The 17343-nt window shown below is 39.1% G+C and overlaps 1 protein-coding gene across 2 annotated transcripts in view; it reads left to right on the top strand.

Annotated features, from left to right (window-relative positions):
- The window catches only part of ACO1 (aconitase 1), a 36994-nt gene that overhangs the window by 11067 nt on the left and 8584 nt on the right, over positions 1 to 17343 (top strand). For both annotated transcript variants that reach the window (XM_027670295.1, XM_027670296.1), the window contains exons 2-11: positions 153 to 273; positions 2064 to 2232; positions 5199 to 5336; positions 7347 to 7416; positions 7526 to 7709; positions 10379 to 10518; positions 11488 to 11659; positions 12108 to 12208; positions 13191 to 13307; positions 14525 to 14684. In XM_027670295.1, the coding sequence (XP_027526096.1) occupies positions 177 to 273; positions 2064 to 2232; positions 5199 to 5336; positions 7347 to 7416; positions 7526 to 7709; positions 10379 to 10518; positions 11488 to 11659; positions 12108 to 12208; positions 13191 to 13307; positions 14525 to 14684 (1348 nt within the window). In that variant the 5' untranslated portion in view covers positions 153 to 176. The remainder of the gene's footprint in view (positions 1 to 152; positions 274 to 2063; positions 2233 to 5198; positions 5337 to 7346; positions 7417 to 7525; positions 7710 to 10378; positions 10519 to 11487; positions 11660 to 12107; positions 12209 to 13190; positions 13308 to 14524; positions 14685 to 17343) is intronic.

Consider the following 17343-nt stretch of genomic DNA (forward strand, 5'->3'; position numbering starts at 1 on the left):
TTTTGTACCTTATTGTCTTTTTGTACCTTATTGTCTTTTTGTACCTTTTTGCCTTTTTGAAAGTTGAAACAGATACATTGTGGACTGTGGGATGTGTACTTTGTATGCAGGACACATGTCATGAAAATGTCTTTGATTTGTCATTTGTTTAGGGATACTAAGGGTCTTGAACAACCATGAGCAACCCATTCGTACAGATTGTGGAACCACTGGACCCAAAACAGCCTTTGAAGAAGTTCTTTAATCTGAGCAAATTAGGAGATGCAAGATATGGTACGTTGACAACATAAGGAAAACATTTGTTTACATTGAACAGAACTGGAACAGATATTGCCACATTAGATGATATTTGGTCTCTGAAGAGAACTATGAATTCAAAAGATGGTTTTTTTGAAACAAAATCTGAGCAAAGTTTACTTCTGTAAATTTAGAACTACAAAAATATTGGCAAGATCGCAGTAATATTTTGTCAAGATACTGTGCACACAGCAGTCTTGTTTTTTCCTGAGTGGATAAGGAGGGCTTGGCAAAACTAAGAGCACAAGTTTTCTAATATACTACTAAGCTACCATGAAAGGCTGGAAAGGATCTAACACTGACATGACTGAATCATTCAGAAAGATAATTCAGCTTTAAAAACAGGGGTGGTTAGAGAATCCTTTCTGAGGAGGCTTTTTCTTTAGTTCCTCTGACACTTCACAAATCTTTCATGTGGCACTGGTAAAAATTTTACAGTCTGTGCCACTGAGTTAGAAAGGGGGTACCTATAGCTTAGAGCTGTCTATGTTGCGTGGTTTTGGTCTTTCAAAAAGGAAACAGGTGATTAAGGAAAAATTAGGAAGCAACAGGCTGAACATTTTCTCTCAATGTCAGCAACAAATATCCATTACAGGCTAAGATAGTGTGTAAGCGAGAAATCAATTATGTCAGACTTGGTGTGTGAAAAGCAGAGATGAGTCTTAAGAAGTAGACAAATACACGTATGGCATTACCAGTTGATCCATTTAGGGACTGCAAGAGTGATAAAATCCAGATTCTTTAAAGAAAAAAAGATGCAATTCTCACTACCCAGCAGAAAAATGGAATAGCTTAGCAACAGAAGAATGGGGCAGGGAAGGGCAGGAGAATATTTTGGAAAAAACCCAAACCAACAACAGCAACAATAACCTGCCAAAAACCCAAACAAACAAATACTCCCAAAACAAAACAAAAAACAACAACAAAAGCAACTGAAATTATTCTGAAATACTGTATTCTGAATAGCAGTTGGTTGGTTGTTTTTTTTTTTTTAATAATATCAGTAGTGAGGTCTCACTGTGATTAAGTGACTTTTATGTCTTGGGGCCCCTGTGTAGAAATCTGGGACAAACTTCTCAAGAGATTTTGAAATATAAATATTCTGAGAGGCAATCAAACATCTATTCTTATAGTGGACCAGGGGAGCAAGTCTTGAGTAACTTGTGTTTTTTTAATTCACATCCATTGCTTGTAGTAAGGCTGTCAGTACTACTCCAATAGTGTTTTGTGTCATCTTCTACAAATATTTCTAATCTGAAATAGATTAACAGATGCACAGTCTAACTTCCGTTCAGTTTCATTTTCCATCTCTTGAGAAGAAGAGACTGCATAGACCACTAAAGCTGTGCTTTCCAACATGTCTGGTAGAAAATTATGTTTTTTTAGTGCATTTATATGTCTGTGTTCAGTGGCAAGAATGAGAGGAAACTTCAGAAAAACAAGGTGAGCACAGCATGTTTTCCGAGTAGCGTTGCTGTGGAGGGTGGAAAAGCTGTGGAAAACTCCTTTCAGCAAAGATGTCTATGGTCTCACAGGAGCTGAGATGATAAATCTCCTCAAAGAATTGAGGGGAAGAGGTCAGTTAGTACCGACCTCCTGACAAAGCCAGAGGCTAGAAAAGGGGGTTTGATAATTTGGGATAAAGCCTTGTGAGAATATGGGGTGAGCACTTGAGGAACTGTCTGCCCCAGGCATGGAACTTTGCACTTGCTGACAATATGCCTTAAGGTAAAACTGAATCTGTTTCTTGCCTCTTTCCCATGCAGCACGCCTGCCATTTTCTATTCGAGTCCTCTTGGAAGCAGCAATCCGTAACTGTGATGAGTTCCTAGTGAAGAAGGGAGATGTTGAGAATATTCTCAACTGGAAAGAGATGCAACACAAGAATGTTGAAGTGCCATTTAAGCCTGCAAGAGTTATTCTGCAGGACTTCACGTGAGTTTGATGCTCTCCAAAGCTCGGAAGGGGGGCTTTTGAGAGTGTGGCAATGCTCAGCTTGGGGTGGAGGGGTGAGCTGAGGGAAACAATAACAGTGAGACATTTGGAAAAGCTTTTTTCAAGTTTCCTTGATGTCATGCTACAGACAACATTTGAAGAGGCAGACACTCAGGGTAAAAGCATTGAGTGAAACTCTTCTGGGATGTAGAAATAAATATCTTTACATAACTTCAAAACAGAGGGGAAGAAAATGTGATGGATTGCATCCAAATGCATTTGGATTGCATCCAAATGAGGCAATCCAAAGTTTAGAGGTTTTGTTCTTTGAAGGGGAGGGGAGTATTGTATTTTTTTATGTGTGTTTTTGGTTGGTTGGTTTTTTGTTTGTTTTTGGTTCCCCAGGATCTCTTGCTTTCAATTTTCTACCCTTTTCAGTTCTCATTTATAACCCTCATCATTACTTTCTCTTCCAAGTCAGTATTATTTCAAATACATTTTTATAGACTTCTCTGCTATTAAAAAAATGAATGTCTGTTTTTCCCAGAAATGCAAACTGAGACTTGTTATTGCAATGTGTTTAGCCCCCATGTGTCAGTAATAATCATGTAATAGTCCCTGGTAAATGTGGAAAGTCAATTTTCAGGTTGAACAATAACTTCTAACTATTTTTAATACGGCGTTTGACTTGCAAGTTGACTGTTCTTTGTTACCTTCATCTTCTGTCTTTATAGAACAGTTTAGTTCATCCATGGTAAGCCCTGTGCTGCTATGCTGCCAGTTGATTTTCTTTCTCAAAAGTAAAGGGTCTTAGCTGTCATACCTTCTGTTTGGCATTTTTGTAAGGGTTATCCAAGTGCTAGAGACCACTCAGCTCCTAAAGACATTAGGAAAAATGGGCTAAACCTCAACTGAAAGAAGTGCTGATTTCCTAGCTATTTTTCACCTGCTGGCTGTTGTTAACACTTTGAAAAGCTGGAGAACATAGAAAGCTGAACTTTCAAGTAAACATTGTTTCCTCTGTTACTGCTCTCCTACTGAGTTTTAAAAATTTGCCTAGAAGTCTGCAGGGCAGCTGCATTCCTGAAAAATGAGCTCTTGGACAGGCCTCTGAGGAATCTTTTGAATAAGGCAGCTTTGGCAACTTTCCAAAAGCCATACAATTACATTGAAGTTGTCCTCGTTTAGAATTATCTAATTTCCCTGTTTGGATCATTCTGTAATTATTCTGAGTTCTTCTAAATACTGGAGATGGATGCTGTGTCTGTTCCATTTCAGTTGTATCACATTCATAAGCTGGCAAAATAACTCTTCCACTGCTTCCCTCCCACCCCTGCCCTCCCCCAAATTCCCCTAGGTAGCATTACATAATATTTGCTATTTTCCTTGTAGTATGCATATCCTGAGATGTCAAACTGCTTCACATTGCTGAACAACATCAGTTAATTGTGTTAAGGTTAGATAATGTGGACCCTTTTTGCTGTTTATTTTTTGTAAATATTCAGGATTTTCAAGGTAAAATTCTGTGGGAATTACAAAGATTTTACTGTTCTTGTTGCATTGTTTCTGATGTATGCTCAAATGGTAATAGCTTCCTTATAGTCAGAGTTGAAAACATAAACTCTTACTGCTTTGGGCTGCCCTTGCAGAAATGTAGTGTTTTCAGTGGGTTACTGACTGATGCCAGATCCTTGAGTGCACATTAGAGAACTCTTTTCATCTCAGCAGCCAGCAAAATCAGATAGGCAGATATGTAAGAGGGTTTCCCAAGTTGATTGACAGTACCATGGTAAAATATACCTAAGTAGAAGCAGACAATGTGAGAAGCTGCAAAGCATCAGAAGCTTCATTAAAATAAATATTGAAATGTGTGTGATCTCTTAGGTAAGTCAGGTGTTGAAAGGCCAGAAGTTCTGGTTATTCATTCCTTATTTGCTTATGAATAAACATGCATTGCAAATGGAGGATGAATGAGAGGCTCCCAGGTGCATTACTTTGACCTTTTGTACAGTTTACTGACCTCACTTAGGAAGGAAGGCAGGCTTAATTTAGGGATTTAAAAATCATTTTGGTTGAGTGAAACATACAAACATAGACGAAAAGGTCTGTTAACCTTTTTCTGAGTTATTTGGAGTTCAAGGATGGTTACAAGATATGTGAGAAGGTGGAAATATGAATGTTGGCCTGTAGCCTGAGAATATGCTGTTTGAGTGCCATTTGTGATATAAGGTCTTCTGTCAGTCATAAGTACAGGAATTTGTTAGTAGGAATGCATGGTGCACCTTATTTCTGCCTTTGTGTTTTCCAGTGATCTGCCAGGACAGTTAAATCCACTTCTGAAAATACAGTTATTCTGTGAAGGTGTTTTGCGGTCAAGTCCTTTGTAACTTAGGAAATCTCATGCCCTGCTCTGCCAGTTTCACCTGAAGGGTGGAACGTACCAAACAGCTCTGGTTACAGAGAAGGTTCTCCCGTGCCTTGCAAAACTTGGAAGAAATGACTCTTGCCTTAAAATCAACTAAATAAACATAGCAAAGAATCACAGAAATAACATTGTTGTTTTCCCTCTCCCCTCTTCTTTTTTAAACTGGGGAGGAGAGAGGGGAACAGAGCAAAAGAAGAGAAACCAGTTCAACGAATGCTGTCTAGGAACAAATTTCCAAATTCTCAGCCAAGCATGTAGAACTGCTTCTGTTACTTGATGAATTTTGAGTTTAGCTTTTTATTTTTGCGGTCCTCAGGATATAGGTACAGTCCTGTCCCTTTTACTCTTCTGACTTTGTCTTCCTAAGGGTCCCTTCCACAGAGAAATGATCCCAAGACTGAGGATATGGCTGTGGTTTGCTTTGCATGTGACAGTAGGTGTCTGTTCTGCATCTCCTGGATCTCAGTTGTATTTGGTTTGGTTTTTTTTTTTCCCCTCTTTTCCAAATTGTTTCACCATGCTTATTTATTCTCTGTTTCAGCGGGGTGCCTGCTGTGGTTGACTTTGCTGCGATGCGTGATGCTGTGAAGAAACTTGGTGGGGACCCTGAAAAAATCAATCCTATCTGTCCTGCTGATCTAGTGATAGATCACTCCATCCAGGTTGATTTTAACAGGCAGTAAGGATACAAAATTACTCTTTACTTCTTAGTGGTTGTAAATAAAACTTACTGATCATCAAGGTAGTTCCACTGGTGATATTCTTAGCATTTGTACTATAACATCTTAGACTTTAAGAAGTATTTAAGTTAGATTGTTGTATCAGTTGCTGTGATTTAGAGGGGCGAATTTTCTTTTTTGTGTGGCACATCTCTTAGCAGTACAAGCCTGGACTAATGGAAACTAGAATGTTAACAGAAACAGGCTCAGCCCAGACCTGTGATGATTGTAATTTTCCATAATAATACTGCATTATTAGTGGTTGCTCAGTGATAGCTTTTTTCCCACATATACTTTTTTGACCCCATAGGGCTTTTTGGAAAGGACAAACACGAATGTCTCCTTTCTTCCTTACTTCTCTAAGAATAGACCTGAGGTAGCGTAGGCCCAGCACTGAGGTGCTGCTTGCTGCTTCAGTGCTTCCAAGCAGAAGAGCTTGAGCTACTGCTTATCATGTCTCCTATAAGCACAGGGCAGGAACATAACGCTGTTCAGTCCTCCGCATGCCACAAAGAGACAAACACTCACTAGCAGTCACTAGACCCACAAGACCTCTGCATGGAGGACCTTCTACACTCCGAGGTACATAAATGTGGGCCTACTGAACTGATCTTCCAAACAAATCTGGCAATTACATGTTTTATGATGGTTTCCTTCCAACTTTTTTGTCTGCAGTTACCTTCTTGCTAAAATACACTGTATTTATTGTCCTACATAGGAAGGAGTTTTGAAACTGGCCACTTAAGTAATAGCATTGCAAAGAAGAAAATTCTGGGGAGGTGAAAATTAAAGAACATAAGAACTCTTTCTCAGTGCCAGTATTTAGAGGTTTATTTAAAATAAACTTACTGAACTTCTGAGCAGAAACGTACTGCAAAGCCTGCTGCTCAGAAGAATGTTTTAAGTTTTCAAATATAGGTTTTTTCATACTTTTTTAAAGTGTAGACTAGTAAAGATAGAAATTCTCATGGTTGCCGTTTCGTAGTTGACAGGGGAGAAAAAAACCAAAAAATTTTGACTTACGTAACAGTCAAAAATCAACTGCCATTGACATTTTTTCTAGAGATGCTGCTCCTTAATCTTAACACTAAGGAGTTTAGAAACAGATGCAAAATGAGAGATAAGCACCTGAAGACTGATCTCTGGGCTAATGGATGTTCTAGCACTAATATATTAAACTGGAAACCTAACCTTTTTTCTTTTTAATTTGCATTACTCTGTTTTTTTAAGATATTTGGGAAACAGCGTATTTCTTTGTGAACAAGATATGATTATGTCTTTACCATGGGACAAAATCAACTATTATGATTCTTTTTCTATATTATTTTAATAAAATTCATTTTATGTTATCAGCAGTATCCAGGACTTAATATAGATAATTTTTTGCTAATCACTGTTTTTTGTCACAGCCTCATTTTATTTGTATTAGACTCATTTATATAAATGAGAGAACATTGGCTAGCTCTATGCTTCAATTCTTTCAAACTCTGCAGATGTAAGTTAGGCAGCTTTTCACTTTTTCAAGTGAAAAGTTTGTTAACTCTGTCTGCTTTGGAATAAGGAGGCTTCAGGCAGCACCATATCATAGTGATAACCTTTTTTAACAGAAGTTGCAGGGCAGTTGTGTTTGTTTCCTTTACTGCCTTGCTGATTACTTCTGATTTAGGTGTTGGAAAATTCATATTTCTCTAACATATAGTGTTGCTTTTCTCAAGCTACAAGTTTTAGGCCTGCCACATATGTAATATGCAGATTAGCACTCCCATTTCAAGCAGAGTTCAGGTATTAACTCTTAAGATTTCTTAAATTCTTTTGATTGGTTGCCTGCAGTGATATTTAACAGATGTGATTGGTCAGCATTCACATTAGCTAATAAATCTTCTTTTCTTTCAGCATTTGGGTATATCTGACCAGACATAAATTTCAGTTGGATACTTTTGATTCTGACAGCTGATTATTTTCACTTGCAGATCAGACAGCTTGCAAAAAAATCAGGACCTGGAATTTGAAAGGAACAAAGAAAGATTTGAATTCTTAAAGGTACTGGAAAAAAAAAATCTTATTTGTGTGGGAAAAAGTACAGTGAATGGAAGTTCCTCCAGTGCTCATGTGCACTGAAAATTTTTGACTCCTGTTTCTTTTGTTTCAGTGGGGCTCTCGGGCTTTTAAAAACTTGAGGATTATTCCGCCAGGCTCTGGGATCATCCACCAAGTGAACTTGGAGTACTTGGCTAGAGTGGTGATGGATCAGGATGGCTACTACTATCCAGACAGTGTGGTGGGCACTGACTCACACACCACCATGATAGATGGCTTGGGAGTGCTTGGTTGGGGTATGTGCAGAAGTGTATTGTGAATATCTCTGAGCTGAATAAGCTGTGTTTAGGGCTCTGGTGAGTTGACTCTGGCTGGCAGGTTAGCCCCCAATCACTCCCTCACTCCTCCTGTTAGCAAATGGGGGGAGAGAACTGGAAGGGCAAATGCAAGATAAAACTGGTGGGTGGAGGCAAAGACAATTCAAGGGAAGAGAGAAGTGAGTGTAGGGAAAGGAAATGAAAGAAGTGATGCAAGGATAGTCAGTCACCACCTCCCATCAGCACACCAAAGCCCAGCTAGTCCCTGGGCAGTGGGTTCTTTGGAAAAATTGTCCCCATGCCTCACCTCCCAGGTTTTATACTTGGCATGATGTTTTATGGCATGGAGTATCTCGTTGTTCAGTTTGGGTCAGGTGTCCTGGCTCTGGCCCCCCCCACTGTCTTGCCCTCCCAATATCTTGCCCACCTACTTGTTAAGGGGCAGAATGAGAAGCAAAATATATTGAGACTGTGTTAGCATTGCTTAGCAATACCTAAAACTTTGGTGTGTTGTCAACACTGGTGTGGTCGTAAATCTAAAACACAGCACTATATGGGCAGCTATGAAGAAAAGTTACTAACCTCCAATGCAAGTAACCTGATAAGGTCTCTTACAGTTATTTAAGACTTTTTAAGTAAGCTCCCTGTTCTGGTAACAGCCTCAGATGATTTCTGCTACATGTGTTCTTGGGTTTGTGTTTGGGTTTTTTACATATTTTTTTCTATTCTGCATTTAAATCACAAGGAAGTAGATAAGGAAAATATTAAATAAAGGAAGGGGATGGAAGCATCATTGACCATCCAATTGTTTCTTAGTCACTTGGCTACTTTCAAAGTGTTGATGTATCAAAAAAAGTACTGCAAATATTAATCCCCTAGATTGAAGGTGCTGAAAATTGAATCTGAGAGAGTTAAATATGGCCAGAGAGGACATTGTGAAAAACAGGACTGTGAAGTATGTTCTCATACCAGTACTCTACAGAATACTTGTTACAGAAGTAAATATAAATAATTTGTTTGGCTCGTAGTGGTGAACTGCAGTGCTTGAATTATTGAATAGATGAGTACCTATGGAATGAAAGTATTTGCAGTCATCCCACATGGTAGCAAAAACATCAGTTGAGATTTTATTTTCCTGTGATATGGTGATAGGAGCTTTTTGAAACAGCTGTTGTACAAATACAGAACACATTGTGTTTTTCAAGAGCATTTGCTAGCATTTGTACACAAATGTGCTTGTGAAGTTCTGAGTACCACATGATATGATGGGACTTAGTGTTTTTAATATCCCACCTATACTATTGTAGCAATATTGATTGATTGAGACTTTCTATCAAGGGTGAAAGAGTTCCTGCGGGCTAAGAATACAAATGTAAACAAGTTCAATTTATTTAAAGCATGAGAGCTTTGGGATTCGACACATCTCTTATGCTGTATTTGATTGCACCATACACAGAGACATAATTTAGATGATGTTGCAGCACCAATAGCTGCTTGGAAGAGTGTGACTCTCAACCTCATTTTTCTCCAGAATTTGAAAAGTAATGCTGGGCATAGTCTATACCATATGAACCTAAAGTGCAACATTTCTTTCTAGTGGCTGGTAATAGTGAACTTGCTTCATGCTTGCCTGTGGTAGCCTGTCAGTCATGTTTACTAACTTGACTGTTTAAAAAAGATTCAACACCTAGTGAAAGGAGTCACATGATTTGATCTGTTAAAGAATTATCTTTTATATTAACATAGGTATATTATTTTGCATAAAATAAATTGGAAATTATTTTTCAGAACCATTCTTAGATTAAGTGGGAAAAAGGATTGGAGTAGTGGTTTGGCATACATAAGCAACTATTACAGGCAGTTTGTTCTAGCTCAGTATTAATTAAGCTAAACAAAAGGTAGAAGGTTTGACAGTAAAAGATAAACGTAAGAGGGAATTTGTATGGGCGAAAAAGTTATATATCTGCTTAATGCAAAATTGCTAGTAAATATGGGTTTATTAGATTGCATATGACTATGACATCTTGATTAAATTAGCAAAATTAAGTAGTAGCTTGAATTACATTCCTCTAATAGTGAAGGTATGCTTACACAAAGGTTCCCACCTGCACATGGCCAAACCCTGTTGAAACTTAATAAACATAAGGGAAGATATTTCTGTCTTAACAAGTAGCTTTTCTGTTAATATTCTCTAGTAATCTTCCTTTCCTTCCAAATAACTTTTGAGTTTTTGTTTGGTGACCATTATTCATGGTCTGCATACATTTCACTCACAGCACATCATGTTCAGTGCCATGTCAGTGGTTCATGGTTAGTGCATTGCACACTAAAACATTAAATAAAACTTTTACATCTGCTATTATAAAAGCGAATCATCCTAGAGTAAGTTACTTAGATTTACCTAATATCCTATTTAATGACTTGGGAATAAGGATGAAAGTATGAAACAAAAAGAAATTTTAATGCCCAACCTTGCAGAAACTGGAGCAAGATGAGGACTGCCCCTTAGCAGAAGACTAAGGCTGTCTGCTTTTTCTCCTCTTTTCACCTTAAATAGAATACTCATCAAGCAACTGATGTCATGTGTTTATCTTTGACACATTACTATCTTTCTGAATAGTTGCATTGTATACTCCTGTTGCATACAGGTGTGGGTGGCATTGAAGCAGAAGCAGTGATGTTGGGGCAGCCGATCAGCATGGTGCTTCCTGAGGTGGTTGGCTATAAGCTGGTAGGAAACCCTCAGCCACTGGTAACATCCACTGACATTGTGCTCACCATTACCAAGGTAAAATACCAAGGTTTGATGTTTTTTTATTACTGCTAAGAGCTACGCATGCTCTGTAGGACAGAGCCACTGTACTGCAGGCTTAGGAACCTTATGTGTGCTTCCATGTAGTAATTTTGGACTTTTTTAAAGCTCTGTCACTCTGTGTGGGTTGGAATCAGCTGTGAGAGGACAATTCACTAGGCAAATCTGTTTTCCAGAAGCACAACAAAATATATGTTGGAATATTTTGGAATTCAGTAATGTTTTTGAACAACAGTGCTTTCTCCTCTGCCTCAAAAGAAACAACTTGACTAGTTTTTGAAGTCCCCACTTAAAATAAGGCAATGTAAACTCCCCACAAAACAGACAATAAGCACTGCAAGTCTGACTTCTTTGATGTGCAGGTGTTTGACTTGTCATATGTTCATAATATGTTTATTCACTCTCTGCATTGTCATTGAATTAAGAGTATTACTGGGTCAGCACTGATGTAGGAGGTCAGAAATCTGGTACACAAGTTCATCATGGGATGCTGTCTCTAGAGAGACCTCCAAATGGGGAAAACCAACATTTTTTTATTATTTCATCCAGATGTGTATGTGTTCAATTCAGTTCTTGTACTTGTGCAGTTGGTTCTCCCCGTTTCCTCATCTTCCTGGGTTTGCTGACTGAACATTCCCCACACAGTTGTTCTCTTCTTAGAACATGATATTGACAAAAATACAGTTGTTGTAAGATAGAGTCTAGTTTAAATGAGAGGAGGAGCAAATTTTAGAAGGAATGCATCCTGATGTTGTACCTTATTATTGGAACTTTACACCTCTGTGTTCTCATCTTCATAATTTAGTTTACCAAAAGCTTCCTGGTTTCAAATGGCTATAGAAACCTTCATAAGAGGTTGCTCTGAAGTAGAAAGTTGAATTTCATAACAGACATGCTCAGCTTGTTTGACACATAACAATGACAGGCACTGTATTTTTATAACAGCACCTTCGCCAAGTTGGAGTCGTGGGTAAATTCGTGGAGTTTTTTGGCCCTGGTGTAGCCCAGCTGTCAATTGCTGACCGAGCCACCATTGCCAATATGTGTCCAGAGTATGGAGCAACAGCTGCCTATTTCCCAGTGGATGATATTAGCATTGGGTACCTGATACAGACTGGTGAGTGTGAGAAGAGACCACAAGTAAAAGGCGTATTTGAAAGCAGGCCTCTAGGTCTATGTGGTGTAGTCAGCAGTGGGATTGAATCAGGTGGAGCCTTTTGAGCTTCAGTTCATTTTTTATTCATACTTCCTTATTGAGGCTGTGTCTTGCTCCATGTTTAGAAAGAGCTGGGTGTTAGACTGTTTGGCAGCTAAATGCCTGCTTAGCCCTGCCTGAACCTGGCTTGGCCAGATGACAGAAGTAGGAACCTACGATTTTGTTCTGCAAAAGTCACTAAGTCTGCTCAGTTGCTTTGTTTTCAGTGAATCTCTAATATTTTTTGAAAGAGCCTATGTACAGTGTGAACAGTGAAATAGCTTGTTATGCATTTTTTCTTGTTCTGTCAGATGGTAGTTCCTCTGTTACATTTGCATTTTGTTTTTGCTATATCTGGCTTTCATCTTAGGCCGTGACAAAGAGAAGGTTATGTGCACAAAAAAGTATCTTGAGGCTGTGGGAATGCTAAGAGATTTCAAGAACTCCTCTCAGGATCCGGACTTCACGCAGGTTAGAAACTACTCTGCCTTCTGACTCCTTGCTTTATGCCCTGTCCTATTTCGTTGTGACAGTTGTGTGTTTTTCACAGAAAGTAAGAAATAGTCAAGGGACTCTTATCCTTTGGTTTGGTCTTCAGAGCTGTCTTATCTTAAGGCCCAGTGGAATCAGCTGGCTTTTCAGCTGTGAAAACTTGGGCATAGGTATAGAATGGCTCTCAGCTGACCTCAAGCTGGTGCAGATTCCGCAATTTGTTCCAAGTAGTTTTGAGAAGTCCTGTCCAGACTCAAGTGTACCTGTGAAAATAATGTGGATGTTATCTGTGTAAGCCTTGTTACAGTTTTACCCTTGTTCTGTTCAGCAAGTTACTTTACTTAGTGAATCAGGACACTTAAAAGCTCTGTGGGGTAACTGCAGACCACACAAGTAATTTTCTATGCAAGAAAAATCAAGATCTTACCCTGTGTCCAGCAAACTCAAGAATATTCCTGGTTTTCTCTACAGTAAAATCTTATCTTGTACCTTGCATTTAGGTTTGCATGATTATTCAAAAACTTTAGTAGATATGGAAAGATGCAGCGCACTATAAAAGCAAGGTTGGGACGTGGGTGAGGAATAGATGAATAATCTGCTTTAGTTTGTGTTAGTACCAGGATTTCTTTATATCATTGTTTTCTCTGCTGCTAGCATGTAAAAAAAAGGATGAATTAAAAAATTAATTTTTATTGCTTAGATGCTTTGGTTACATTAGGTTCTTCAGTAACTGTAGTACTTTTGATAGCCATACCTGTGAGGTGGCAGTGTCTAAAAGTAGAACTGTTCTTTTTCTTCTGATCTTTCCCTTCTTGTGTGTCTGTGATAATTTCTGCAAATAGACTTAAAGATGTGCAGACTTAGCATCGGTTCAACAGCAGAGGTAAGAATACCTGTAGCTTAACTGGCTTCAACTTACCATGCAGTGCTGAACCACTCTCTGTTGGTCTTACTTGAATAGGTTGTTGAGTTGGATCTCCATACTGTTGTGCCTTGCTGCAGTGGACCAAAAAGACCTCAGGACAAAGTTGCTGTGTCAGATATGAAGAAGGACTTTGAGACTTGTCTGGGAGCCAAGGTAGGGACTGGGGACATTTGAGCATACAAACAAATGCGTGCTTCTAAAAGGTGTCTGGTGTTCAGGAACTACATTCTGGCGTTAACTTGTGCATTATGCCTATTGAAAAGTTGGAAAATGAGGATGTTTGAATGCAGTTTCAAAGATGACAGCATCAATGAGTAGTTTAAAATTGGGGTTTTGCTTCTCTTATATAATAGTGTTCATGTCCTATTGAAGTAGTAGTTCTTGCTGACCTTATGTCTAACATGGTTGAGACATACACTAGAGATTTCTGAACTAGCTGTGCTGCAGAGTTGTTAATAGAGGAGACAAAGTACCTAGTGCTCTGAGCTCTAAGCTTAACTACCCAGCTTTCCAAGCAGGTTATGCCCTGAGATCCACAGTGTAGTTTTGAACTAAGTATTGAATCTGTTCAGCAGATCAAAACTGCATATGTCCCTGTGACTCTATGATGGTGGTGGTAAAGACAGAAAATAATGTCTTCACTCTGCATCATCCAGTCAAAAGTGGTTATTGGAAGAGCAACATTTATTTTTAAATTAATCTTGCCAGACACTTTTCTAAATCAGTTTGAATCCTTACCTTATACAGTAACCATCCTTCTTAAAGGCAGTACAGAACTCCAGTGATTTAATTCAAGAAACCTAAACTACAGCAATTCCCAATAGTTCTTGTTTTCTTACATTTTCCAGATTCCATTAAATGACCTTATGCTTTCAGATCTCTAAATATATTTTTCGTGGCATGAACAGTGCCTTCTTGCTCTATTTTTCCTGACCATTAGGCTTTTGCCTCTCAGATCAGTTCCTGGCATCAGTTTGAGCTGTTTGATAATCATGGCTTAAAATTCTTATGTGTTATGGCTCAAATCTCAGGACTAGCTTATGTATTAAGACTATATGTGATCAGAAATGTGGAACACACAGAAGCAAGAAGCCACCTGAGCAATCTGAAGAAGGATATATTCGTGCAGGAAGAGAACACAAATTTTTCTTCGAAGGTTGCCTCCTTTAGGAGTAAGCAGAGAGTAGGATAAACTTCGGAAAAATTATTTTTGTCCACCACTTTGGTTGACCAGAGACACAGACCTAAAAGCACAAGCATGGGTGTAACTGACAGATGCTTCTCATTGGTGAAAAAAAAAGCTCATACTACTTTTTAGTCAAAATATTTATGTTTAACCACATCCTTTTGGTTATTTTCTCCTCCTACAGCAAGGATTCAAGGGATTCCAAATTGCCCCAGACCGACACAACAGCATAGTCAAATTTAATTTTGAGGGCTGTGACTTCGAGCTTACTCATGGTTCAGTAGTGATTGCTGCCATTACAAGCTGTACAAACACCAGTAACCCCTCAGTTATGTTGGGTGCAGGTAAGTTTATTTGCCTGATGTGCAGTAGGTTCTCTGTGGCTCTGGCTGTGTGCTCTGTGGCTAAAGACAATGACGATGCTGATGTAATTCTACATTCTAGCACAAAAACAGTGCTGGTTTTGTCATTTGGAGTGCTAAAAGTTTCTAAGGTAGCAGAAGGACTTATGGAAATGGTAGCTAGAAATCTAGGTTGATGAAAATGTGTTTTTCCTGCGCTGTCTTCTATATAGGGCAAGATGGAATTTAATAAACCAATGCTTCTGACACTTTTTGAATGCACAGAAGCTGTTATATAGAGCTGAGAAGAGGCTGTTGAAGGTCAAAGCTGCAAGAAGAGGGACAGTGAAGAACTGTCTATGGGTTTGAGTCTGAGGGTGCTGTGATCTGTCAGCAGTGTACAAAACACACACTTACCTAGAGGTTGCCCTATATAGTTGTTGCAACAAGAGTCTGAGGGCGTTAGGGGTGAGTAGAGGAGAAAGTTTATATTCTCAGGGATGGCCATCTTTCAGACCCTTTTCATTTACACCTTAACTGCATCCACAGAGTGTTGAAGGTGGACTTTGTATGCCCCACTACAGAAGAGTTAGTCTGACTTAGTTGTATTAAATTTCTAGTAAGGAGGTTTTTCATTTTTAACCTGGCTAGTCTGTGCAGAAAATTTCTCATTCCTAGTGTGTGCTTTTGGCAACAAAATATGAATGAAGAGTGTCAGCTCAAAGAGGTCAGTATATCCTAGACAAGTTAGGCCCACTTTCCCAGGTGCTTGGCTACATGTTCGCATATTTATTTCTTTCCTCTGCAAACATATACATAGATGGTACCTGTCACTGTAGGATTGTCACTGCATTAGGATTTACTAGTCAGTCAGACTGTTTGTGGGATGGAGACTTTTTTCCTACAAGGGTCAGAAGGGATGTGCAATGGGCAGTACAAAGGCCCTTGACCAGAGGGCCTTGACCAGCCTTCCTCGTTGAAGTCATGTAATTTGTTTTCCTTGTTCCTGTATAGTGCTGGGAAGCTTTTGGCTTGTCGACAGCCTCTGTCAACTGTCACTTTGTTTTTTGGTTTTTCCATGTGGTATTTGTCACCTGTTCTTAGGGTAGCATCTATCTTTGGATACTTTACAGTACCAGCAATTCACTCCCTTCCCAGGCACAACAGGTCTTTTAAATTCTAGCAAAAGGACAAAGTCCATCATAAACCAAGACGTGGGGCAGAAGGGGAAGCAGAGGAGAGACCTGCTTGTTTCCTTACCCCTTTGAGAGGAACAGAATTGAACAAAGTCTCCCAATTTACTAGCCCTTGACAGGACAGCCAAATCAGCATACTCCTTTCCTCAGGTCCATTCTGATCCTGATCACAGACAGAGAGCTGTATTTTTCTCTTCCAAGAACCAAGAAGTAGGTTTTTTCCAGGCAGACTGTCTTTACTCTGCCCCATTCCCTTAGTTTTAAGAGGGTGTATCCCTCAGTTGTGCCCCCTGTTTAGGATAGTTTCCTCAAGTATTTCGCTCCCAGGTTAATGGCATGCATTTTTAACTCTCTCTGAGACAGCAGGCATGCTGATCTTTCAGTCAGCTTGGCTTAATAGCTCTGTGGGTTTAAAGTGTAGAATGCTCTGCAGATACATGGAAAGTTGGTACTTTGAATGCATTCACTACTGCTAAATGCACAGCAGCCTGAAGAATGTAGTCCTCATGATCTCGCGCTCAGATTTAGTGGATACTTTTTCCTTTGCTGCCTTTCTGTACAGCAGCACTTAATTTTTGATATTGGCAAGGAAGGAAAAAGTAATTCCGTCAGTCTCTGACAACTGTTTGTAAACTACAGTGTTGAGAACCTCTAAGATACCCACAAGAAACATGATAATTTAGTTTTCAGGGTGAAGTTTGAAATGAAAGCAGATAAAACATACAGTGTTCCCACAATAAGTAACCAAGCTAAAAAATCCAGGATACAAGTAGTTGTTTCAAACTACTGCTGTATATCCCGTGCACTAAAGCAGGGGCTGTGTGTCTGCGGGGATAGTGATGTATGCTGTAGGAGCCTTGAAAGGCTAATCTAACTTTACAAGGTGTTGGATTAAGGTTGCTCAAAGCAATTTAAGGTCTGGCATTTCCTTGCCAGTTTTGAGAGTTTGACTTTGCCTTCTTTTCAGACCTGGTATGAGCAAGAAGACAGAAACCAACACTTTCAGACAGGCTGTCAATCTCTCAGGTCCTATGGTGATCACTTGTTCCTGGTCACATTTTCAAAAATATCCAAGGGCTTCAGTTTCCACAATTTCATTTGGTACCTAAGGAGCCTCAGCAATTTCAGGAATGGGACTGCTTCTTTAAATTCATGTGTGTAGGCCATTTCACACAACACTTAAAAGTAGAGGTCTCCAGGTCACGTCTAACAGAGCTGCCAAACACCTGGCAAAGACAAAACAATTTGATGACATCTTTCTGTTGGAGATCATGTTGGATCAAAGTGGAACTGATGTATACTTTATCTAAATGGATATAATGTGTGAGAGAGAAAATGCAGCATGGGAATGTGAAGTTTTGCATAGTTTGCGTATCTGCTGCTTTTATATTCATCCTGGAAAAGGGCTGGAGTGGACTAGTTTTCTGAACATTCATCAATGGACAATTTGTTTCAAAAGAAGGAAT

Source organism: Neopelma chrysocephalum, unplaced genomic scaffold, assembly GCF_003984885.1.
Source record: "Neopelma chrysocephalum unplaced genomic scaffold, ASM398488v2 Primary Assembly neopelma1_96821, whole genome shotgun sequence".
Classification (NCBI taxonomy): Eukaryota; Metazoa; Chordata; class Aves; order Passeriformes; family Pipridae; genus Neopelma; species Neopelma chrysocephalum.